General features: G+C 36.8%; 1 protein-coding gene across 1 annotated transcript; it reads right to left on the bottom strand.

The window, feature by feature from the left end:
• Positions 1-4,268: 4,268 nt before the first annotated feature.
• Positions 4,269-24,426, bottom strand: LOC103709836 (carnosine N-methyltransferase-like). Its single transcript, XM_039114470.1, has 18 exons — positions 24,237-24,426; positions 22,791-22,863; positions 22,457-22,500; positions 20,941-20,983; positions 20,484-20,723; positions 20,192-20,338; positions 19,866-19,934; positions 15,716-15,760; positions 15,506-15,585; positions 14,399-14,463; positions 14,244-14,310; positions 13,983-14,096; positions 8,071-8,144; positions 6,708-6,805; positions 6,445-6,504; positions 6,279-6,347; positions 6,141-6,194; positions 4,269-4,706 (listed from the first exon to the last, which is right to left on the bottom strand). Exons 1-18 carry the CDS (start codon positions 24,314-24,316, stop codon positions 4,656-4,658), a joined length of 1,473 nt encoding a protein of 490 aa, XP_038970398.1. The 5' UTR covers positions 24,317-24,426; the 3' UTR covers positions 4,269-4,655.
• Positions 24,427-26,282: the final 1,856 nt, after the last annotated feature.

The raw sequence follows: 26,282 nt of genomic DNA, 5'->3' as shown, positions 1-26,282 counted from the left end.
GTTTGTCTCTTTGGACTTGTTTGGTTTGCAGAAAAGGGGAAGAAGTGTGGTCAACGGAAAAAACAAAAAAATGCTTTTTGTTTGGTTGGAATTTTTAAAAAAGAGAAATGAAAAAGTAGTATTTCTATGGAAATAAGATTTTTATGTTTCATGACAAAAAAATTTATGAAGGGTATGGAAAAGCTACTTTCTCACTGATTGAGAATTGGAATCTTTTTATTTCAAAGATACCCCTAAGTCATCAAAATTTATTGGTAAAGTTTTTTTCTTTATTAAGGGTATAATAGATATTTCATACAACTTTTTCAGAAAAGTAAATGCTCGACCAAAATAAGCTACTTTGGAATATGTCACTTTTCTATAATCAATCAAATATGCCAACTATTTTTTCAGGCATCATATTTTCAGAAATCATCTTTCTAAAAAAAATATTTCAATGAAAAAAAAAATTCCGTGAACCAAACAAATTTTTTGAGTCATTCTACATTTTGTATGTATCCATATGCCCATCTAAAATTCCACCCAAGTGGTGGGTGGGTGCATTTTTCCTTTCGTTTCTTCTTCTTCTTCTTCTTTTGGAGGGGGATTGCATTTTATGAAAATATTTGCAGCATCCTCTCTCCTTCATAGGGGGTTCTAGGTGGATGTGATTTTTAACTATTTTAGGGTTGTTTCTGAAGCTTCTGTGGACAGAGATTGTGTGTTCTGACTTCTGAGACAACCTAATATCAGCTAACCTCATTTTTATCTTGCCTGAGGTAAAAAGAGAAGGTTAAGTAGCCTGGCAGTCAAAATCACAAAAGCAAGTATGATTCTTTTCTTGATGTTGCAACAAAGGGATGGCTTAAATAAGTTTCTTAATTTTTGTATAAGTACTTAAAATCTCTCCGGCGAATATCCGATGTAGGACTAAATATGTATCTGCATGGGCCCTCATATACTCTTCCCGTTTAACCCCTACCGTCCTTATCGGGCTAAGGATCTAAATCCATTCAAATCTAATCACAAGCACCACGATCAGCTTGTAGTCAGCCTCAATGAGCTCGTGCTGCAGTATCTCCTAGTTCACATAGACTACAGGTCAGGTTCGGTCTGATATTATTTGTTACAATTTAGGATGTCACTCAAAAAGGCTAGCCGGAAGGTACTTTTTGGATTATATAAGTATTCAGGATCTTTCCAACGAATAACTGATGTGAGATTAAACATACGCTCGCATGGGTCCTCACAAGTAGAATCTACTTACTACTAAAAACCAATGCAACGTTCGAGTTTAAATGTCCAATGCTATCTAAGCATATGCTAAACTAAGCAATTGTCAAGATTCACATGAAATAGGTGGTAGAAAATGTTATATGATAAAAGAGACATTAGCTTCACACGCTTCTTTGAAGTTTGAACCATAGTATCATGCTCTTTGTGCATCATTGTGGTTTCCATATTTGCCTGCAGATGAATCGGTAAAAAGAGCCCCTTGGCTCTCTCTCCATATGCAGGGTACATGAATGCATGCTAAACTCCGAAAGCTTTGCATTATATACGGGTAGATAGACAAGTGCAACTCACATACATCCTATGGATGCTTTTATGAATGAAGTCCAAATGTAAATTTTGAAGCATGCATCAAAAGCAGGGGATTACAAACTAAGGTACAGTAAAGTTGTAATGTGAATCAAAACAAATGTAGTGAATAACTTGCAGCAGTCTGTAAAAACCTATCTTATACATGCTAAAAGATTTTTACTTCGGAGGAAGGAGAGAACAGGAGGGAAAGTTCCACTTAGATATCTTAAATACTTAAATACAACCACCCCATGTATTATAAGATGAAAAATTACAATTTTGAAAAAGTTGATGGTTTGAAATAATTTATAACGATCATAAAAATTACCTAAAAGTATTTCATAATTACAAGAGCAAAATGTCCACTTTTATGGTGATTTCTCTTAAAGGGAGGTAAAACAATTACTGATAAATGCATTAAAATTTGAACAATTATTCAGGGAGAAATGAATCTTCTGTAGTATTTTGAAGACTCATGAATATATGCGTACAAATAAAAGGCCTAAGTAATTGGGGCTAAAGTGTCATTTTAATTAAATATGTACTCTGATATGTGCAATGCATGGAAGAAATTAAGAGATAGCACAAAGTAAACATTCAGAGGTGAAGTCCTGTTTTTTTTTCTCAGAGAGAATTTTAGAAATAGAAGTGGGGTCACGCCCCCAAGGCCCAAACATTGCCATTACAGAGACATGACACATGCATGACTAGATTTATTTCCCAGCCCAACCCATTTCATAAGCCCAATGGCCTTCACCTCGCAAAAGAGCTCACTGAAAAACTAAGAGAAATCCGCCAACAAGCACAGATGATCAATGTTTTGTCCTACACCATCCTGCCACAGCACCAGATACAAGAGGCTTGCAGGACCTGCTAAAAATATTTATACTTATTAATTGAGTTCTCTACATTATATAATGCCATTCCTAGTTCACTCTGGCCAAACAATTGAATCGCCCCTAAAGGCCTTTCAATTAGTTTGTGACACAAATGACAGAAATAAAGAACATCCAAGCAGAATCTAGGAGGAAGAAGTTCGTAGTTTGCAAAGCTGATTTCGATGAACAGCTTCTTTTCATTGGTGTGATGAAGAACAGCAAATTTACCTATTAGATTTAACAATTCTATCGCCAAGGATGTCCAATTTACATGCAGACAAATAACATTTTGGCTCATATATGCTGATAATTTAATCCAAAATGCGACTGCATGTTAGGAGCACTAAACTATGTGCCGTGAGTCGAAGACCATAGGAGACAGATGATACAAAGTACTTTTCATAATTCACAAGGCCACTGGCTAATCTGGAAATCAGGCCAAAGAGTAATCTCCATGGCTAGGGTTGCTAACTCATCTGATCGGTCCAAGTCTTGCGCCTATTTCTGTTGAGGTTTTGGGCTAAACTTTGTTTTATACCGAGTCCATTGAAGGATCGGTTCGGATCTAGGTTGGGGTAACAAAACTGTGTACAGGGTTTAAACTGGTGGAGATCAGGTCTGAGCATGTATAAGGTATCAAATATTATATTTTAAGAAGTTAATTAAGCTAAAAAAATCCATACTTTATGAAGTATCCAATACATACTGCAAAATTTTTAAATTGTAAATTATGAGCACTTGATAATCAACTATATTAATGAACTAAAAATTTAAAAATGAGACTTTACTTAAAGTCAAGTATAAATACTCAACATGCTCTAAAATGTCGTTAATTTTTATTTTTCAAATAACGAATATATAATGAAAGTTATATTATATAAATGTATATGCATACTTATACGCATATGTATGTGCAAGAAAGCAATATGTACGTATGGAAGCTTTGGGTTTAATACCGATATTTTAGCAACAAATCTAATAAATGTGTAGTGTTTGGTGTATTGATTTTTTTTGGAAAGAAGGTACGTGCAAATCGTATATTTTAAGAATAAGTTGGATTCATCCAATTGCACTTCATTTATAATATTTTATTTATTTTATAAGATAAATAGGAAAAAACTGCATGGTCTCAACAAATTATTTTTAAATAAATAAAGAAATTATATGTAAGAACCATAGCATTTTGTTAACTAATTGATAAATTGTTCACTGACTAATAATGCGAGACCATTAACATGCGAAATCTAATCTGTAAAATTATTTGATCTATGGATAGCATCATTGTAGTAAGTCATAATGCAGCATCATTGTAGTAAGTCATAATGCCTGAGGAAATAGAGAGTCATAAACACCTATACCATAAAATCATTTTTTGACAAAATGAAGAAGATATATCCAGTAGAATCATATCCATAGAATGCGATTCTAATCAAAATGCATACTAAAAAATGTAAAAAAAAATAGTCATCCACAAAACAATCCTTCCTTTCCTGGGACATCGTCCCACCAAATAAATAATTATAGAAATAAAGCATCGATGCAATTAGAAGAAGCAAATAGAAATTGAGTTAATAAAATAAGAAAAAATAGTCATTTAATGTGTGTCTATGTATGTATGTACGTATGTACATATACATGCATGCATTCAGGTAATTAATATGCATTTGAGTCAGGTAGATAATCCTCAAACCCAAACAAATTAAAAGTTTCAATGGGTTTGACTGCCTGCATAGCACAATTTTCAAAGAAAATTGCTGACTGGAACAAGCAACTCAAATTTTCATCTCGAAATAGTTCCTACCGAGTCTCCACATACATCTTTTTGCATTTTGTGTGCAATTTTACCATGCAACATTAATTGAAATCCTGTTTCACTGCAGTGGTTAATGAGGATTGTTTAAATCACAAATACATGAAGAAACCTGATATCTGAATAAATCCAACCATGATTTTTAATCGAATAAATCATCCCCAAAGATACTTTATAACTGGTAATATTTCAAGTTCATAATTTGAAGTACCAAGGTAAAGCATTCCATGTGACCAAACAAGTACAGCTTTTCATGTATCCCACCTGTCCTTTTTGCCCCTTCATTTACTAAGGCTATAGAATCTGCATTTAGACTAACACGATGAAAGCTAGCACTTCTATCTGGTAAATTGCTTTTATGAAGAATGCTAATGGCACACATATAGCTCCCAAGAACTGTAACTTCATGTCACTGGTTTCTTCTTCATTGTCCAAAAGGCTGCAAAGTATCGATTCTGCAATTCAGAAGCAACAATGAGATGTCTGCCCGTTACAATAGCATTGTACAATACTTGGCCAAAACTTATACTTCAATAACATAAAAATATAAGAATTCTTAGAAATTGGAGAACTTCGGTCTATGCATGTGCACTTGGCATCATGACGAGAATTAAAGTGTAGGGTAGTCGTGTCATCCATACAGTCTAGCTCAAGGGCTATTTAGAATTTCACAATCAAAACCAGGTTGTATAGGTACCAGCTCAGGACTTTGATAGCACCTAGACCATAGTTTGCTGAACCGGTCGGTCAGAACCGACCGATTCAGCCTGTACCGTACCGGTACCGGCCTCCACCGGTACGGTATAACCATGGAATTCGGTTCCGACCTCAAACCGAACGGTTTCTTGCCTGTACCAGTGTGAACCAGTGCGGTTCGCACCGGTACTCGCCGGGAAGAAGGGGGAAGAGAGGAGAGGAGAGGAGATAGGGGAAGAAGACCTCTCTTGCGCTATCAGACCTCTTTCTTCCTCCCGAGCACCTCGTGGGGAAGAAGACCTCCCTTGCTCGCAGGAGAAGGGGGGAAAGAGAGGAGAAGAGAAGAGAGAGGGAGCTCAGAAAGAAGAAGAGGAGAAAGAAAAAAAAGAAAAGAAAAAAAAGAGAGAGATAGGCTGCAGGGAGTGCCCCTGCGTGGGAGCGCGCCCGCACGCGGGGGTGCGGGCGCGGGTGGGGAAACGCATCCCCGACTCGCGCCTGCGCGCGTTCCACGCAGTAGGAATCATGGTCCACGAGCGGGGCAGCGAGCCCACGCAAGGAGATAGGGGAAGAAGACCTCTCTTGCACTATCGGACCTCTTTCTTCCTCCCGAGCACCTCGCGGGAAAGAAGACCTCCCTTGCTCGCAGGAGAAGGGGGGAAAGAGAGGAGAAGAGAAGAGAGAGGGAGCTCGGAAAGAAGAAGAGAAGAAAGAAAAAAAAGAAAAGAAAAAAGAGAGAGAGATAGGCCGCAGGGAGCGCGCCCGCACGCGGGGGGCGGGGGCGGGGGCGCGGGTGCGAGTGGGGAAACGCGTCCCCGACTCGCGCCTGCGCACGTTCCACGCAATGGGAATCATGGTCCATGCATGGGGCAGCGAGCCCACGTGAGGCAGCAGCGAGCCCACGCGAGGCAGCAGCGAGCCCACGCACTGCCCCGCGTGGGCTTTTAATGTGGCAGAGTTGCATTAAATGCCACTTTGTAGCATGACGCGTCCGCGTATTTTTTTTCTTTTTTTTTCCAGAACCGGTTCGGTACCGGTTCCAACCAATACCAGTCTTCACCGGTAGATCGGTTCAGTCGGTTCCGCATACTTTGACCTAGACAATTACTACTTTTATGTGATTTGGCAGAATAAGGAGGCTTGGCTTTGATGATATACGATCATGTGCATATTAACCAAAAGGATAACAAGCTTACTTGCATCATTGACCGAGGATTTGCAGTGTAAGTCGTCTCAATGATTTTCTCCATCTGTGGTTCATGGAACAAATACGTGGAAACATGAATCACGGAACTTCTCTAAAATCTATGAGGTTAAAAATTAATTGCAGATACCTCCAATTCAAATCCATAGTGGAAAGCAACTTTCTTCACATCTTCCAAACTGAGTTCAATGGACATCTCCTGAATTTCAGAGGAGAACAAGTTACAGCTAGCTCATTAAGTAAAAAAAATCAACCCATTATATATCTTATCTGCGGTTGAAATTATATATACATACATCATCAGGTGAGTATGAGTCTGCAAAGTGATAAAGTAGAGGGCCCAAATTTATCCAGACCTGTTCATATAACAAGTATGAATCGTTCATACCATTAGAAGATAATACTTATCACTTACCAAGAAATAAGGCACAAAAACCATTGATTAAAAAACTGGATCTGCTTACAAATCAAATTTTGAGAAAAACTTGGTAAGGTTCAGGAATCTTTGAAAAGTTACTAAATGCAGAAGTTTATTCTAAACAGTTTCAAAAAAACTTACTCCTCCACTTTTGAGAATTTTTGATATTATTTCAATGTATTCAACAATGTTATGTGCCGTATCCAGGAAGAAACATGTTACAACAGCATCCCAAAATGCTGCAAGAACAAAAGGAGTGCAGTAAGCATATGAAAGAATTTCAGCACAATTATAGTGTTAAAGTATGTGACCTGAAATAAATCCAGAGAAACCCCTGTTGGATTAAAGTTAAACGACACCTAGTTATCAAACTCTTACAGTGGAGGAAACAGACTGCAGCAAGCTTTCAAATGTTTAACATACAGCATAAGATTTAACTTTTTTTTTGGGGGGGGGCGCAAAGAGCATGGCTTGGTTGACCCATGCATATGCAGTCAGCTTTGTGAATCCCCCACAGATTAATAAGATGACTTCTTGTGTCCTTAGGGCTCGTTTGGTTCGCAGGAAAAGGAGGGGGAAAAGTGTGGTCAACGGGAAAGTAATGAAATGCCTCTTGTTTGGTTGGAGTTTTCAAAGGAGAGAGATGGAAAAGTTGTATTCCCATGGGAATATGATTCCCACATTTCATGGGAAAGTCTTTCCCATGAGAAACATGGGAAAGTTACTTTCCCATGAGGTGGGAATCACTCCTTTTTTATTTTTTCCCAAAAAGACCCTTCAGCATTAAAGAAACATTAAAGAGGCATTAAAGACCTAATTTTTATTAAGGGCATAATAGGAATTATACATAACTTTCCTAGGAAAGTGGATGGTCAACCAAACATAAGCACTTTGGAAATTGGTCACTTTCCCATGGTTAACCAAACATGTCAAAAGTACTTTCCTAGGTATCCTCTTCCTAGGAATCTGATTCCCAGGAATCATATTCCTAGGAGGAAAAATACTTCCCGCGAACCAAACGAGCCCTTAGTTTCAAGTCATGGGGAAATTACAAGGAGTGAAAATTGAGTTCCTAGCAAGAGTTGCAACAAAAGAAGAGTAACTCTTCAACCCTTCTTTTTTTCCCATCTCTTTTCTAACAACTTGTAGTAACCTCATTTATAAAGCTGCCCCAACTCTATAACATAAACTTACGAGATTCCTGCCAAAAGGTTATGTACAGCTTACATTAGGCCTGTCTAAATCAGCCACTGGCTTTGAAAATGCATGTTTGATTACTTAAACTACAATCTGGAATTCCAACACACTACTGATGTGCTAATTTTGTGGTCTAAAGCGAAGTTTGAGTTTTCATTGTGTACCTATTTTTCAAAGAAAAAGGATTTTCTAAGCATGATCATAAAGCTAATCATAAAATTGACACCCATTAAAGGCATACTTTGAACCTCCTTATGCACGGAAAATTTACCATCCTGTTCTTCTTAAAATCTAATTCTGATTATACCTTCTTGACTTTCATCATTGTAGACCTCAACAAAGTCACCACCACACATAGAAAAGCCTTCAGTAATTCCTGCACTGTTGGTGATTTAAGGGCAATAGTAACAAGAGGAGAGGATAAGACACGTCAAACAACAAGGACAAAAATGCTAAGAAGCCGTGTTATTGGATACAGACATTTCTATAGAAGGAACAAAATAAAGGATCAAATATATAGGCAAACACAGAATAACAATTCTACCCACCATTTTTTAACACTGATTGGCAAAAATATGGATGTCAGACTTTACCTACATTATAAATAATGACAAAATTAACAAGAATCATCAAACCATCACATTGTATTGCAAACTGAGAGTGCTTAGGCAATTAATAATCTAATGGCTTAAATGATAATATGAAGCATTTAAAATACCTAAGAACCAGAAAGAAAATGGTTCTAAGTATTCTTTCGTCAATGCATCAAGTAGCCATAAAACAAATGGATTTCAATAAGAAAATGTATGTTTTATATGTGGGGTGTATAAATCAACAATCACATTGTTAATCATAATCAACTTAACTTCAAACACATGGATCGATTTAAATAATTTAGATTCTTCCAAACCATAAACAAAAATAAACTATTTATCTTGTTATGGAAAAATGACAAACCTGCCACCACTCAATGCATGATAAGATAGTGAAAAGAGTCCAAAACATAAACTCTATATTTGCTTGACATTTCAGATGTTGCATATCATTGATGAACTAGATTAATTTAGATAATTCATCACATCAATTGCACCAGTAGTATTTAAGGTTTGATCCCCATTTCTAATAGTCAGAATGAAGCTCAAAGATATGCACATTTGACAACATGAAATGCCAAACCGCTTGAACTACCCAGTTTGAGGCATACCGAACTATACCGCCCCTACACTAAGACAGTACAACCATTTGGCTCGAAATAGCGCCTGAAATGGTGGTTCAGGCCCGAACCAAGTCGAACCACCTGTTTTGGCTTGATTTAGGGCAGTTCGGCTCTCCATTCCCCTTGAATGATTGAGAGGGAGACGGAGAAGGTATGGGCACCTGTTTTGGCTTGATTTAGGGTAGTTCGGCCCTCCCTTCCCCTTGAATGATTGAGAGGGAGGCGGAGATGGCCTCCCATGCCTTCTCCGCCTCACCTCCCTTATTTTTTCGACCAAAAAAAATCAGGAAAATGGTGGATTTTCATGGATTTAGCTTAGATGCAACCCCAAAATAGGTAAAGGGCCCTCTCCCCTTCCCTCTCCTCTCTTTTTTCTTTTCCATGTTGAAAATCAGCAAAAAAGGATGAAAATGAGGAAAAATCATGCCATTTTTTTAGATTTTGACGTAATTTCATGATATGCTATAGCTCTACAGATGATCTATGCAATGCAAGCAAAGTTATAGTTTTTTTGATAAGTCTATAAATTTTTAGATTAAAAAGTATATATTTTCATATTAAAAAATAACAATAAATAAAATAGTGATCAAAAAATTTCTATAAAATTGGTAGCATGTTTGGGTACTTTCTATCACAATTCGTTAGCAATTTATGTAAATTTGGGCATTGATCATACGCATAGAGAACTAGGCTCAAATTTAAATAAATCTGAAAAATAAGTGGTCATTTGTGCATGCCATAGGCTAAGAAAAATATATGTAGCACCCCTCATAAGATGCTACGCTGATCCAAATTAAAATTAATTTTCTTGATATTTATAATTAACCATTATTTAATTAATTAAGTATAATTTTTAAATTAAAAATAATTTAAAATTTTAATAATACAAAAAATAAAAAATTGGTATTATATATGGATACTTCAGATAGTATTCTCTAATGGCTGTGAGCGCAACTAGTTTATCTTCATCCTTATCCACAACAAACAGAATAATCGTCTCATGCAGAAGCGCTTGAATGATCTTATATATATACATAACAATCTACATCTAAAATTGAAGTGTACTAAAGAGGAAGTGGACCTAAATTATGATGATCCACTTCACAATAACTTTGAATATGATTATGAAGATTAGATAATTGGTTGATTTGTGGGCCATCAACCACAGCTAGAGCTAAATGAGCCACAATACCTTCTTGACCAGCCAGGCTGGGGTGGATACAAAACGATGGATAGAATGACACATCCAATCGAGCAGTTACAGAGGTTAGACAGAAGTTGGTCGTTGTAGAACTCCATGTCTGATACATCCTTCCAGAGATTTGATCCGAGAAGAAGCCACCACGATACCCGATCTACTTAGGATGATGGGTGCAGTCAATCTACCAAACAAAGCCATGCAGACAGGAGCATCCAAGAAAAGGAGGTAGTTCCTCAGATCAACAAGAAAGAAAAAAGAACGAGAACTGTAGCTCCATTGGAGAGAGATGATGATGAGGAGTCAATTTGCTCAAGAGACTAGGAAGCACTTGAATGACCGATTTTCCAAATCGTTTCGCAATACCAATGATAATGACAGTTCCAACGATGATGCCATCTAGCGGCTAGGGAGGTAGCAGTGGATGTGGCACGATTAGCATGACTCATAGCCTAGAATCATCGATTCACTAGGAGCCTCGATTCACTCAAGCTACCCAGGATGCAGACCACAATGCATAACTTGATAAAGCCCGCAGGCATATCATTCTATATAAGAGAGACCCTTCGAGGTCATTCAGAACATGATGTTGCTACTACAGATGACCTCGCATGTGGAATAGAATATCTGGATGCATCTGGATCTGAGTCATATACCAAATCCTTTTCTACACACCCAGGCTATGCCCGCATGGATATCGTTCGTCTCAGGCATCGTATTCGAGTGGGTACTATTTTCCACAACCTCAGTCAACTAACGAGTCAAATTTCATTGTCACGATCTTCAAATGGCTAACCCAGTATTACACAGAGGATTAGTATTAAGGATGGCTTCAGCGAGCGCATATTATGGGATGCAGGAATATGAGGCAATTCTCTTAGAAGCTTGAATATTCCAAATCCAGACTATGATCGCAAGCCTAATATCTATGAGGGACATCGACACTCTATAAGATTTTAGATGTCGGCACGTATTTTGTTCTTTAAATCTATTAAATCAACACTATTTGTTACATTGTAGTATATTCACTTATAAATAGTTTAATTGTACTTCAACTCCATTTCATGACCAAAAAGATATTAGAACAACATCGAAATTATAAATTAAATAACCATAATCATCAAAATAATAAATGAAAAGAAAAGAGACTAAAAAACAAAAAAAAAACAAAAAATAAAAAATAAAGAAAATGTCGTACTGGTCAGATGACCAATATGCCACCCTATGCCATCTGTCGGTACAGTACCAAACTGGAAGTATACCAGTGGCCGACCAGTATGGCATTCGATAACGGTATGGCAATCCTTGTTTGACACAACTGCGTACAAGTATATATATACGTATAAATATACATTAGAGGCATATGACAAGTGCTCTTCATATTTGAAAATGTAGGACATGTTGTTTATTAAATTCTTATGACCTTCCCTTTTTCACCACACATAATGAAATGGCAGGCATTGCCACATATTATCAGTTAATTTGAAGGGCCACATAGATATTATATGATGGTAAATTTGAAGGACAAACATAATGCTGCAGCAATCCAACCAATCTTCATCCTTTCTGTTACTAATAAATTTGCAGACTAGCATCTAGAGAAAAGCTTACAGATAGAATAGTTTGCACTTATGATCACTTATTACTTAAACATTACATAATCGATGTGATAATCTCAAAAGTGGTACGTAATCAATGTGATAATCTCAAAAGTGGATGCACAACACATGGCATTTTGCTTGTTATTGTATTAAAATTTGCAGACTTCCATCTAAAGAAAAGCTTATATATAGAATAGTTTGCGATCAAGATCAGTTATTATTTAAACATTACGTAATCAATGTGATAATCTCAAAAGTGGATGGCACAACACAAGGCCTTTTCTCTTGTTATTGTGTCAGAATATGTCACATGGGGATCTATGAGTTGTAAAGAATGGTTCCGGCATGAGATAGGGAAAGCATGTTCAAGAATGTTATAACACAGACAACTTCTCCTAAAGGCATTCTGTTTTCTTGCAATCTTCCCCTAGAAGGACCCACTCATCCCCTTATGGTAGATGCTCTTGGTTGCCATCCTCAGAAAGCATCTTCAAAGTTTGGAAGGGGGCCATAAGTTAGTGGTTCAGTAAATGATAAATTATTTCAAATTTGCAAGTGAGACTTTTCTTGTGGAGATATTTGAGGCAAGGTATGCAGCAACTTAATGCAATGATGTAACAAGTTGGGGTTATCAACCCTGACTTGTTCATGTACTAGTACAGTACAAGACATGGTACGCCCCCTGTATCAACTCATGGTTCACAGGACCCAACAATACCTACATGATGATATGCCATGCACCAGGCGTCAAGGCAGTATAGTATGGTCGAACTAGGTTAACTTCAAGACCCATTAGATGCATCAGACACTCATGCCTCGGACTCAAGGTAAAGATCTTACACCTTGCCTTGGTCTTTAATTGTACAGCCAGAATTAGGACAATAGTTGGAGTGTTACAAGATCTGGTTTCTTATAGAATAAAGCAGAACCTTTCCATGTTGACAACATTGAAGGGCTAAATTTATATTGATAAACATTTCCTCAACATTTAGGCTTTTTCACCATCCAGCTTTATTCAGTTCTATGCCATTTAAGTTAAAAGATTAAGCATCCAACTAATCAGTTTTTGTCCAAATACTAATGGCTTACAATTAAAGTTTTTAACCTTTTGGATGGGGACCCTAGAATTATTGGCCTCAATATGTTTGAGGAGTTCATGATATTTGTGTGAGAAAGATGAAAAGAGTGTGGAGCATGGCAAGTTGGAGGCAGTATTGAGATGGTATTTTCTTGATTTGGTCCTTAATATCGTTTGGTAGGAAGTAGATCAAGAAACACCATCCACAAGATTATGCAAATCTACCACTTTGAGCCTTCAGATTTGCATCCAACAGTTACTTACTGGGTACAATCACCAACCTAAGTCAATTCCAAATATGGGCTTCTGTGAGCCAAGTGTGCCCTTATAGACAGGATTTTCCACTTTCCACTGTCCAACACAAGTAAATAACAGATTATGTATGAAAACTATGGACGACTTCACCTTGTAATGGTCCATCCATTTTATGATACATGGTAAATAAGATTCAAATATCTTCTGTCTTTTGGAACTTGTTTAGATGTCACATGAATAAAAGAATCTTTTGCAACAAAAGAAAATGAAACCCATGTTAAACTTTGAAGTCACACGAACCATGGAGAAAGTGATGAATAACCAACTGGCCAATGAGGGGCCATAAGAAGTCCAAAAATAGAGGGTTATAAATTCTGAAAGTGAATCAGGAAAAATGTATGAGGAGCCGGTAGGATATATGGTGAGGAAAAATCCAAAAGACTTGCATTAAATAAAGCCTTGACTTTTGATGGAAACAAACAGGTCAAAAAAATTATATAATAAAGACAAAGTGAATGGAATAAGGTTGGTTGTTTATGGTACAACTTATAACAAAGGTAGTCCGAAATTCCAATTAGTAGAGCCTTTCATTTTACAACTTTACGTGCTTTACTTTCACCTACATTTTTGAAGCACCATTAGCCCATCAAATGGCATTTAATTTTCTTCCGATTCAGAGTGATGAAAGCACCACCAAGTATGGGATGAATGATAGGAGGTCCTCGACAAGAAAACATGGCTAAAATATACTAACAATTATCATGGCCTTCAGAGATTCTTTAAAAAAAAAAAATATTACATAGAAGAAAAAAAAATAGATTAACAGTCACACCATTATAAGAAAAATGAACATAGGGTAAGCAACAAATACCTTGCTGCATGAATATCTGGAAATGAAACGGGCCGAAGTTGGTCCCTGTCTGAAAGAGTATTACAATTGCTATGGATCCAAGGATAAATCGTCCATTCATTGGCCACTTGAATACTGATAAAAGAACAAAGTATTTGTCTTAACTGGATTGCATAAGAATGAAGAATGAAGAATTACATGATATTTGATTCTGATCTTCTAATTGTCTACAAGGTTAACGAGATGAAACAACTCAAAAAGCAATCTTAATAACCAACTTACTGGTTGAGGATAAAATTTGAGCAGATCATCATATAATATGAAAATTCATTTCCTTGGCATATAAAACCTGTTCAATGAAGGCAATGAGTGGTCACTACTAAGCAACAAAGTAAGAAAAGTAGTTATTTATTTCTGCTGTAGACTTTTCTGCATACCAAGACATGAAATTTCCAAAGCTAGTCTCCCAAGTCCAGCACCAGGAACTAAACAACAAGGCGGCCTACAAAAGCTCAAAAATATAGGTTAAAATAACCACTAATTAATGACAGTAAGGCATTGTTCCCAATTTATATGATAAGTATCACTGCTTCATTCATATAACATACGTGGTAACAAAGTTCATAAGACCAGTATTGGGGATCACACTGGTATGTTACTAGTTCAATAAGGTATGATATGTAACATGCACCGAGACTAGCTCTCAACACTTTTTTCTCACTTCCAACCAAGGTCCGCCGTACCGGTACCGGTCGGCGTACCGGTGGCGGCCCGGACCGGTACGAAATCGGTCCCGTACCGGTGGCGGCCCGGACTGGTACGAAACCGGTGGCGTACCGGTCCGAACCGGTCCCGTACCGGTTCCGTACCGATTTTTCAACAATAAACTACCGGTACTGGATTTCACGTTGATCCGGTACCGGTCCCAGGCCGGACCGGTACGGCAGACCATGCTTCCAACTATAGTACTGCCCGACCCATACCACCAAGTACGGGGCAGCTCCACTTGGTTTGAACCCGTAGGATTAGTTCGGCTCATATATCAAATAAAACCTTGGTGCCATACTCGGTACCTTACTGGTATGGGATTGTAAGGGTTAGGATGACAGACCTTGCATGGCAGAATGTCTCAACAAAAGATCGGTAGGATCTTTGAGATCAGGTGGGGAAAAAATGTAGAAGATATTAGAATAACTGCAAGGAACTCTGCATGCTGCCAAATTTTATGCCTAAACAACTAGGAAGTCATGAGAAAATTGGTCGAAGGTATGATTCAATGAAGATGGTAAAGTATCAATTATCTATGGCATCACCTCTATTTCAAGAAAACATCATCATATTTCATCTATTTTCTTCCTTGTAAAATTCTCTCTCAAACTAATTACAGAATAACATATGCATATACCAGATTCAAAACTTAAATATTTTTCGATGTTGTTAAGCTCTGTATCCTCTATAATTTGTTTTACCATAACATTCCATGCCTTCTTAGTTTAACAGATAAAGTGCAAAATTAACAGTGGCTGCTAATGGAAATAGAATACCTTTCCTTAGATCGACCTGGAAATATGCGATTAAGCTCTGTGAGGATAGGCTTATAACATTGGTCACGTTCCTTTTGACCCTATGGAATAATAAGAAACAAAAATTAAAAAAAAAATCCTTTTGCAATTAAAGGAAAGTTTGTGGAAAATAAAAAAGAACTATCCAACTTTGAAGTACGTGTCATACTAAAGCCACTAAGAGATAAGTACCTCTGCTGCCCAGTCTCTGACTATGTTCCTTATGATACATCTTACCTGACACGAGAAAGAGAGGGAAAAAAAAAAGGCATAAGAAGTATTTAGGCATGAGTTGAATTCTCCAAAGAAGACATGCATATAGTGTTCTTTTTGAAAAACAAGCAACCAGAAGTCCTAATAGAGATGAGAGTAACTAAAAAAATATATGAAGCTCAAATTCCAATTAAAATTTAAAATGGATCAAACAAAATCCTCATGCCAAATGGTGCCGCCGAACAAGTCGGTAGTGGACGATACGGGGTGGTTTTGCTTGGTTCAAACCATACAGACTGGTTCAGCTCATATACTGAACCGAACCTCAGTACCTTATCGGTATGATATAATACAGTCAGTACAAGGTGCTGGACTTGATATGGCAGACCTTGCTTTAGAGAGCTAAGAATGTAAATAAAGCACATTCCCAAAGGATACACTAAAACAGGAGCCAAAATCATCAAAAAAATTACATGTAGTGAACCAAAGCATGCTAGCAATAGGATAGTCAAAATAACTTGTCAGCTACAACGATATGCCAATTAATGTAAAAAACCAAAAAATTCTAAAATGTATTAAATACAACTGGAAACTGCAGATCTATATTGGTAATATCAAGGAAAGAATTGCTGTCACATACTCTTCAAGTACCAATTATAATTATTTATTATTATCTTAAGATTATGAATAGTTAAATTAAAGTAAAAGAACTAGACAAGGTATAGAATACATGTGCTATGTGAACCAAACGCTAAATTCAAGGGAGCAGCATTGTCACACAGCATGATACTATGACCAAGGCTGATGTCATAATAAAGAAACCATGTGCTTGGGACATTTCAGACCTTATTATTTTCCAGCTTTCCGTACAAAGCCATGTAGTCTGTTGTATATTGATGCATTTTTCCCTTTAAAAGACTTACCACGTCTCAAAAATTCAAAAATAATCATGGTGCTTGAAAGAAGTACAGGCAAGCGATTGATTGTGAGCAGTAAATTTATACTTACTAGAATGTGTCAGCTCTTATAGCTGAAGGTAAGTATAGGCAGAGGATGGATTAAAGATCCAGAAAGCACTTACATTACAGAATTTTACATCTTCAAGGAGACCTTTATGGGAACGTGTTGGTACAAAGAATTCAAAGAAACTGACATAGATTGTCACGGTTGCACTATATTTCTAGAAAGAGGGCAAACCATCAGTGCATACAGCTGAAATAAAAGCAGATGATGATATTTATGTAATAATTTGGGCATGAAAAGGGGAGAAAGATATCGATGAAATATCTAATAAAAAAGAGCAAAAAATACAAATCGCACAGCCAGTTTTGGTGGAAAAAAATATACAAATACTATCTAGGCTGTGTTTAAATGTCTTTAGTCTCAAAATCATATGTTTACTCTTTTCCTAGATTCAAAATTTTTGAATTTTGGAAGCTGATATTTTACATAAGGCATTAGGTTGTTAAATGAAGGAGGCTCAAAAATGGTGAAATGTGACGAAAGGAAAATGAATTTGAAACATTCTGCTCAAAGTAGAAATTCACAAATAAATTACTTTTAGGACTTTCATGAAATTTCATTACACAAACACACAACACTATTATAAAATTAAGACTTGTAATTTCAAAAATCATTGAATTTCAGGAAATATCAAAATTTGTTTGCACATGCAAGCAAACCCTTAACATGGAGATGACTTGTCCAATAAACCTTGAAGAAGGGTTAGAGTTGACATGGAGAAACGGGGCATTGTGAGATTATTACGGCCAAAGTGGTGGCAAGCAGCCAAGCTTCAAAGGATTTATGCATAGTTAGGCATAAGGACCAGATGATATTCCAATACAAGTTTGTAAGCTTATTAGTAAAATTAAATTGCATTAGGATCAGTAGCTTATTAGTGAAATTAGATTGCATTAGGTGACTAATAGATGGAATGTGATCCTAGACGATGAAGTTGCTTGAAGACATGAGTGGAGTGGTTTAATTCTTAAAAGTTCAAGAAACATGCAAAATTCTACAGATGATTGTCTCATGCTGAGACGAACAAAGGCATGTTGGCCTCTCTGCTAGTTCCCCTTTGCCTTTAAAGAAACTCCCTCTCTTGGATCAAATTGGCATAGAACTCTCATTGAAGATCCTAAACCATACTACAAATGGCAGAACCAAGATTAAAGTTTGTGACAAGCAAATGCAATTCATACTAAGAAAATCAATATTTGCAAAGGATTTGATGCTTAGGCAAATCCAAGAGATCAAAACAAGCAACAATTAACACAAAACTGGCCCATAAAGTAAAATTTTCAAGGATAAAGAGATGTCAGTCAATTACTCCAAAGACCAAATTGGAATATGAAATGCAACTTCAATGGAAGATTAACCAAAAAATGAATTGAAGGAATAACTCATAATACCTCATATCTAGTATGGAATGGAGTTGGGAGATAATTGACAGTGGTCTTAGTAAAACTAGAACTTACTACACATAGTGAAAAGGTGCTGGCAGCAGACTCAATGGAAAATTCTATGATACAAAATGCTAGATATCTATGTTACATAAGGCTGCAACTCAAGCAGGTTGGATTGGGTTGAGGGAAACTAACCAAACCAATCTCTAAATCTCTCAACCCTAACCCAACCCAATCCAACCCTGTCCTGGGTAGGGAATTCTCTAACCCAACCTCGCCCCATCTTAAGCTAAATTCAATTTCGATCAGGTTAGCTGAGTGAAGTTGGGTCAGTTGGGTTGAGTTCCGTTGTACCATGTTAATCGGGTTAAATCAGGTTCAGTAGGAATTCTAAGATAAGCAAAAGGTTTGGAGCATTCTTATTGGATTAACATTGGTCGAATGAATCGAGACCTCAATCATTCAAAAATTTCAATGGTACACTTACATATAATTTAACAAGATTAGAGATATAACTATATAACATATAAATAATATATATAAAATATAAATATAAATTAGAAATATAAATATGAATTATTTATTTATTTAAATATTGTGTCAGGTAAGGTTAGATTAAGTCTAGTTGAGTTGGTTCGGGATTTATCAAGGACAAATCTACGTTAGTTTGAAGAACAACCCTAATCCAACCCTATTAAGATCAAGTTGCGATTTTCGAGCCCAAGTCCAACCCAAATTTATAAAATCTCAACCTGATCCTACTTAATGAGTGGGTTGGGCAGGCAGGTTCAATGCGCCCAAACCAAGTTGCACTCCTTAGTGTTACAAGGATTCAGGCTTGTGTGGCAAGTGTAGATATATGTCTGGATGTTTGGTACAATGGAGGAGATAGAGAACGTTATATGAAGCCCAAGAATGCTTCAAAAAAAGGGTCTAAAGTTTAAGTCCATTAAAGAAGGAATAGGGATAATATCATCTATAAAAACAAAAGATGAGAGAGGTGCATATATGGAGGTGGCCACTATTATGAACAAGTGAGGCAAAAATGGGGGTTAAGCTTATGTCAGCTTAGATGGAGGCAATGCAAAAGGATACAATAAACTTGGCCTAACTATTCATTTAACAATTATAAGGAAAAAAATGGTGGGCAACGATGCCAGAAAAGGATAACAAGTTCAGACCCAAGTGGCTAGGCATAGGATATCTTGCAAATATAATTGACTAGATGTTAATTATGGAGAATGCGAGCCAAAAAATGGTGGTACGATTATTGCAATAGTGTAGGAATTATATTGTGGGGGTTAGTTTGTTTTTTTGTTTCACTTGCAAATGCGTTATGTTATCCACTTGCCTTGGTGTTGCTTTCTTTTCTTGTTAGAATGTCCCATAATTGTAATGGTTTTAGTTGTAATCAGGTATATAATTTCTTGGCCAACACCTAATCTTAGCGAATCCTACACACACCCACTCAGTATTGTAAGCCAAGAATGTCGAAGCACCTCATAGAAGACTCACATTACGTTTGATGACCAACTTTAAAAAATTATGAACCTTCCAAGTAAGAGTTTGCTCCATAGCATACCCATCTGTATTCTTATGGTGTTATCAAGAAAGTATACTCCATTTACATGTTACTCTTGAAATATATAGAAACCCTTTTAATTAAATAAGCGCAGAGCAGCTACATTATCCAAAAATGATGCATAGCACAGAAACCATACCTTGTCAACATCAACTAGAGGGACATTCAACTCCAATGATCGATCCATCCAATCATGTGGTGAAGTAACCTAAAATATGTAAAACACTAACATGAAAGACAAGGAAAGAAAATTATATACTACCATAGTACAATTATCCTACAGCAAATCATAATCTGTACAACTCAGCATGACCAGAATTTCCACTTCTGACATAAACTTAACAAAGATGGTGCGACACTCAGCGCCCAGGAAAAGCATGCAGATGCTTGCAGAAGAACTTTAGTCTGATGAAGGAATTATGGACAAACAAACAATAGTTTAAATTGCAGATACAACCATCTTACATTTCCATTATCAGTAGAATCATGGCAACATGAAGCTGGATCACCAGTAACATTGACGTCATCTCCACTAATACACGATTCTGTGTGGTGTTCAGAAGTAGAAGATTTGTCCGCAACAGAGTTGCACAGATTTTCCATATTGATCTCCTGTTCGTATCCACAGAAGTCAAATTTCTAAATGAAATGGTACTGAAGATTCCTGACAGTAACCTGTGCCAGGCAGCCTTTTCCAGAAACCATGTACTAGAATTTCACAGAACATGAAGTATTTTAGATGATTCATGTGTAGCACCTTTTTTTCGTTACTGCTTTTCTGAGAGCTAGGAGTTACATCATTCCCACTGCAGAAATTAGATGATTCAAGCCCAGAAACAATGCTTCCAGTAGCAGAAACAGGCTGCCCTGTGCAAATATCTCTCTCTTGAGAGCTGGAAGAGACTTCTGTATGAAGATGATCTCCAGAGACATTCTTTAAGTTCCCATGTTCATCAATATCTATATCCTGGCTCATGTCAAAAGGAGGTTCGAATGCCTGTAGAATCATATTGGAGCAATAATCACAGAGGAAACGTTATTGTTTCGACCTTTTGCAGAGCTCAGTATGTACTTGAATATAATTCCAACAGCTCTTTTATCAAGAGAAGCAACCAGATAACAAATATTCTCTCTCAAGTACAGGATAACTAACATCGATCATGGTTGATGAAATATAAATGGTTAGTCAGAAGAAAAATGATAAAAAGATTTACCTGAAGCATGCTAATAATAAATTGTGTGTTCAGAGATATGCACCTGCAAAGTAACTAACCAATCAGGATCTGCCTCTACGTTCATGTTCCCCAAGAAATATCACATGCATAAGCAAAAAGATACTGCATCTTAAAAGATGTAACTGGCAGTCTTTCTTCATACTTGTTTAATTCAAGCAATAGGATAAAAGAAGTTAAAACAAACCTTGATCAGAAATGATCATGAAGCATGTAATTTTCAAATCGTATGTTTTTACATGCACACTTATGTTATACCAGATTGTTACAACCATCCAACTTGGACAAGGGTTACCAGTTTAGGAAGCTTGCCAACTCAGAAGCTCTAAAGAATCCAGTGCAAGCATCATCATCAGGAGAAGAATAAAGCACTCTCGAATGAGTATCAAAGGAAAAATAACAAGCCCAATAAAGTAAAGCATATTGTATGTCATTTAAACGAAAAGCATATGCATATCTTCATTCTGATAATATCCTAAAAGCAATGTCCACTTAAACACTCATAAACTAGAGACCCTCATGTGAGTAACAAAATCAGATACATCATATATCTCCCATACAAAAGGAGCATCTTTCTTTAGTTTAACAAACTTGGATATAGATCCTCAACAAGCTTAATGTAAGTACAAGAATTTTCATCCCCATCACTTCTTCATTCTACAATCCTTGGTTATCTTCACCACCAAAACCACCACCAATTAGTAGGCAGCATTGAAGCACAAGGTTGTGATCAAGATTTCAAATACCGCAAGAAAGATACTTTATGAATGTTACAGTATTGTCAGTACCATTCTAGTAGGTTTCTGTCACTAGTACACACTATGTCATTACAGGATGCGGTCACGCACCATGTGTCAATACACAATACCATATTGTTCAGACAAAATATCAGTACAATGTCCAGTACTGCTATTTGAAACCTTGGTTGTGATCAGTGGCAAGCCAACATGTGCCCTAGATATGCACATCCACTATGTAGTTCCAGGTTCCAAGCCCACCCGAGAATCATAATGTGTGTTTTGGGAGCCACGTCCACTAGACAATACTAAACACTTTATGATTTGATAGTGCTATAAGGTAGGGACCATGTACATTAAATGCATGAATATTAGTCGTTAATTATGCATGATCTTCCAAAACAAAAACTCAATACAACATAGATAAGAAAAGCTTTGTATGATATTTATGAACTTAGAAATACAGAATGTCTTTGAGTTCCAAAACACAGTATTACGTATATGTCTCCATTTCATATTTTGACAATATAGACATTGGATTAAGTATATAACCTCCAATTCACATTTAGACAATATAGTGACCAGTCCAGAAAGCATGCGAACATATTCCTGCCATGAAGATAAGTTGGCAGGCTTCTTTCTAAATTTTTTTTGTATTTTTTTGTGACCAAGCATACAATGACTAAACACCACATTAAATTTCTTTGCACATGGAATTCTGAATTATGATCTGAGCAATGTTAGTCTGAAAATTAACTTACTGTCTAAGTCTTCGGAATTTTGAAGGCAGATGAGAGAGAAGTGCCTGCATAACAAGCATGAGAAAATAAATATATGCTTGTAGTTTACATAAAATGGAAGCAGCTCCTTATGATTGCCAACAGCTAGATTGATCCCAATGAATGCAACAAACATGCAAAAACCTAGTGGCAGAAGATAGCAGCATCAATAAACCAATGTAGGATTAGAATATCTGCTATTTCACATAACAAAATGATTTAATTAATCCATGGAAAACTGACAAAAGGACGACAAAGATTAATGGAAAATTGAAGTGGGGACAAATCAAAGTCATCTAACATGGAAAACACTCACCTTATCGGCAGGTAAAAGTTTTTTAAATGATCTTTCATATCTTCTAACATCCGCCTCAGCAGCATCAGGATAACTGAAAATATGTTACAGTAAAGGAAAAAAAAGGACACAGAGATGAATAGAGATGATGATGCCTAAAGGTTATATTCCAAAAAATACACTACATATTCATCAAAATAAAAAGAGAACATAAATAAAAACAAGCTTAAAAAAAAAAAGCCCCATTGGTAACCAACAATATATATTTGGGAAACTGACCTCATGTCACTAAATAGCAATTTGTCCTTTTATAAAGATTTTGGTGAATACCGAGTAGAAGACTTTTAAGTGTGGAGGAAGAAATAGACATTGAGAAGACTTCTACATAATAATCATGGAAGATGACAGCTCATCAATCACAATAAATATTGTAATGCAAGCATATGGTTTTGTTTTCTTGAATTGACAGAAAACCATTTTGTATGAGTAAATGAATGGTAATGATGTATGGAGTCATGCAATATACAGGGGAACGATCTTGTCTACAGCTGTAGAATAAAAAATAGGGGGAACAACTATATAATTTTCTCCCCAAAATCGAATTATCTATACTCAAAGTAAATTTTTAGTAGTAAAATATTCTTGGATAGGATGAATGATCGAGCAGAAAGCAAAAAAGAAAAAAATCATTCCCCACAATAAGAAATTTATGATCCATAGCATGATAGATGAAGAGAGATCAGGATTGCAAAAATGATGTCATGTTGAAAAAAAGGCAGTTTTTCCGTCCAGTCCTTGGTAATAGCTGCCTAACCACATCCTAAGACTTGGCCAGGGTAGCGGTCCAAAAAAATGGATATCTAAGATTTACTAATATTTGAAGGTATGTTCAACTGTTGACTACTTTCATGAGCTTCTATATAATGCTTAACGAAGAGATCAAGAGTCGCTCTACCGAAATGGGGGAGAGTTAAGAAATTTCTTGTTAATGCCCTCTTAATTGGTCCGTCTCCTCGCATCCATGATGTTTGAGCATAAGTCTAAGAGAATTCCTACATCGCACAAACCTTGAAAAATCTTCGAGTTACAAAGGCACGTACAGGAAAAGTATTCATATCCTAGGGCTCAGCAAAATAGATACGATTAGAGAAACCACTTAAATGCTATAAACTATCAGGACTCAAAAAAAAAAAAAAAAATCAAAAAGACCAAGCTGGAGAAAAAATTGCGGATGCTTGTCCGCATCCCTTTCAGCAGCGATACAAAGACTGTCTCACTTATAAGCTAATCGATGAAACCAAAATCACAAGAAACATCAAAATTCCAAGAAACAGGGAAAAGAAAGCAGGACGAAAAGTTGTTCGAAAAAGCGAGCAGAATGGGGCAAACGTCGAGACAATAGCAGCAGCAAGGAGAGGGGAAATAGATAGAGAGAAAGGAGGAGGAGGAGAGATTGGAGTTATTTACTTAAGGTAGGCGTTGATGATTCGGCGGAGGGATTTGATCTCGAGGGCTTCTTCCAGCTTGCTGTAGCGCCGCTCCCCCATCGATCCCTGCTCGACGGACTCGCTGTCGAAGGTAACGCCGCCGCTTCTTGCCGGTCAGCGGCCCAGCCGACAAATTTATGTAGCGGGTTGGGTGCGTCTCCTGGGCTGATACTTCACCCGCTCCAGCGCCCTAACTTGACCCACTGAAGGCTAAGGTGCTGGGTGCAGACCGCATTGTACTTGAAAGAGACTCAACTACGGTGATAAAGTGGATTCGGAGCGAAAGTCTCAATGTGAGTTCGAATATCCTGCTACGTCCTTTTAGATGAGGATGGCCTCTTATGGGCTACAGATATCTACAGGAAGGTGAACAGCGCAGCAGACTAGGTGGCCTCATTGGCGGCCCACCACTCAGAAGGATTCATCTAGGTTACCATGCGTCTGTGCCTCGGTCTTTGTGTTATTTGCTCTTTTCTGATTTTGTTGGTTGTACCCACATCTCGCGTGTGTGAGCTACCGTTGTACTAAAAAAAAAAAAAAGGGCTGAAGCTGGGATCGAGACCGGGCGTTGGGTTCATACAGTATGGCCGCTGGTGTTATTCCTTGAGGTGATCATCAAGTGCATCAAATCCCTAGGAAAATTGGAACTCCAGCGAGTGAGGGAGGTCAGAGTAGTGCCAAGATTTGCTAGATCGAATTTAGGCTGATTCTGCTCTCTCTTCACATGAGTAGTCTCTAAGTTGTATAATTGTCACAATTCATGACTTCATCCAAAAAGACTAGCCGGGAGACAAATTTTTGGATTCTTTAATCTATATAAGTACACAAGATCTTCTCGGCAAATAACTGTTGCAGGACTAAATACATGCCGAACGGATCCTCACATACTCTATCTATACTATAGCCTTTGTGAACTAGGGAACACTGCAGTATGGATTCATTAGGGCCGACCACGGACCGATTATGGTGCTTTTGATTATATTTGAATGGACTTAAACCCTTAGACTAACGATGATGTTAGGACTTAAACGGAAGAGTATACAAGGACCCGTGCGGACGTGTATTTAGTCTCATATCGATTATTCATTGGATAGATCTTGAGTACTCATACAGTTGAAGCTTGTTATATGGATTCTTTAGATATCTAGAAACACAATTGCATGGTATGCTTGTTCTCGTGTTTTTTTTTTTTCCAAGTGAAATCAAGCAAGAAGGCTTGAATCTTGGCTTGTTTTCTTTTCTTAACACCTTTATGGGAACATTTCATGGCCTGGATCAGCATTATCCTGGCGCACTCAGATAAAGATTGCTCTTGATGCAGCAACTTTTTTACATTTTAAATCACTTTCCAATATACGAATGTGGTCTTTAATTTAGGTAACAATTGCCTTTTTTTTCTGATGTTATTATCTTGTGCATTGATGTAACAGACGATTGGCATTGCGATCTACCAGTGATCCATAGAGATCTAACATCGTCCTTTTGATTCAGAGTTTAATGCCAAGGTACATAATAACATCTTATGTCTTTTCTATTAGTTTCTAATCAGTGTCCTATTCTTTTATGAATTTTAAATGTATTTTGTCAACTGAGATCTAATTTTCTTCCTATAAATCGCTTCTGGGTTCGGATTTCAGATTTTGACCTTGCAATGGGTGGTTGAAACCACAAAATAAAGGCAGTATCATACCTTCAAGCACTCTAGGTAACGTGGCTCCTGATTGCCTATTAGATGCTATACACAAACCCTTCTTATAATATTTGTTTGGTCCGCAGAAAGAGGAAGAAAAAAAAAATATGGTCAACGAGAAAACGAAAAAAATCTTTTGTTCGATTGGAGTTAAAAAAAAAAAAGAAAGAAAGTAGTATTTTCATAAAAATAAGATTTTTATATTTTTATAAAAAAAATCTATGAAAGACATAAGAAAACTAATTTTTCACTAATTGGAAATTATGGTCTTTTTTTTTCCAAAAATACTCTTAAGGCATCAAAATTTATAGATAAGATTTTTTTTTTTTTTTGCTA

This window comes from Phoenix dactylifera, chromosome 16 (assembly GCF_009389715.1).
Source record: "Phoenix dactylifera cultivar Barhee BC4 chromosome 16, palm_55x_up_171113_PBpolish2nd_filt_p, whole genome shotgun sequence".
NCBI lineage: Eukaryota > Viridiplantae > Streptophyta > Magnoliopsida > Arecales > Arecaceae > Phoenix > Phoenix dactylifera.
Note: the sequence above shows the minus strand (reverse complement) of the source record. Positions and strands in the feature narration are given on the sequence as shown.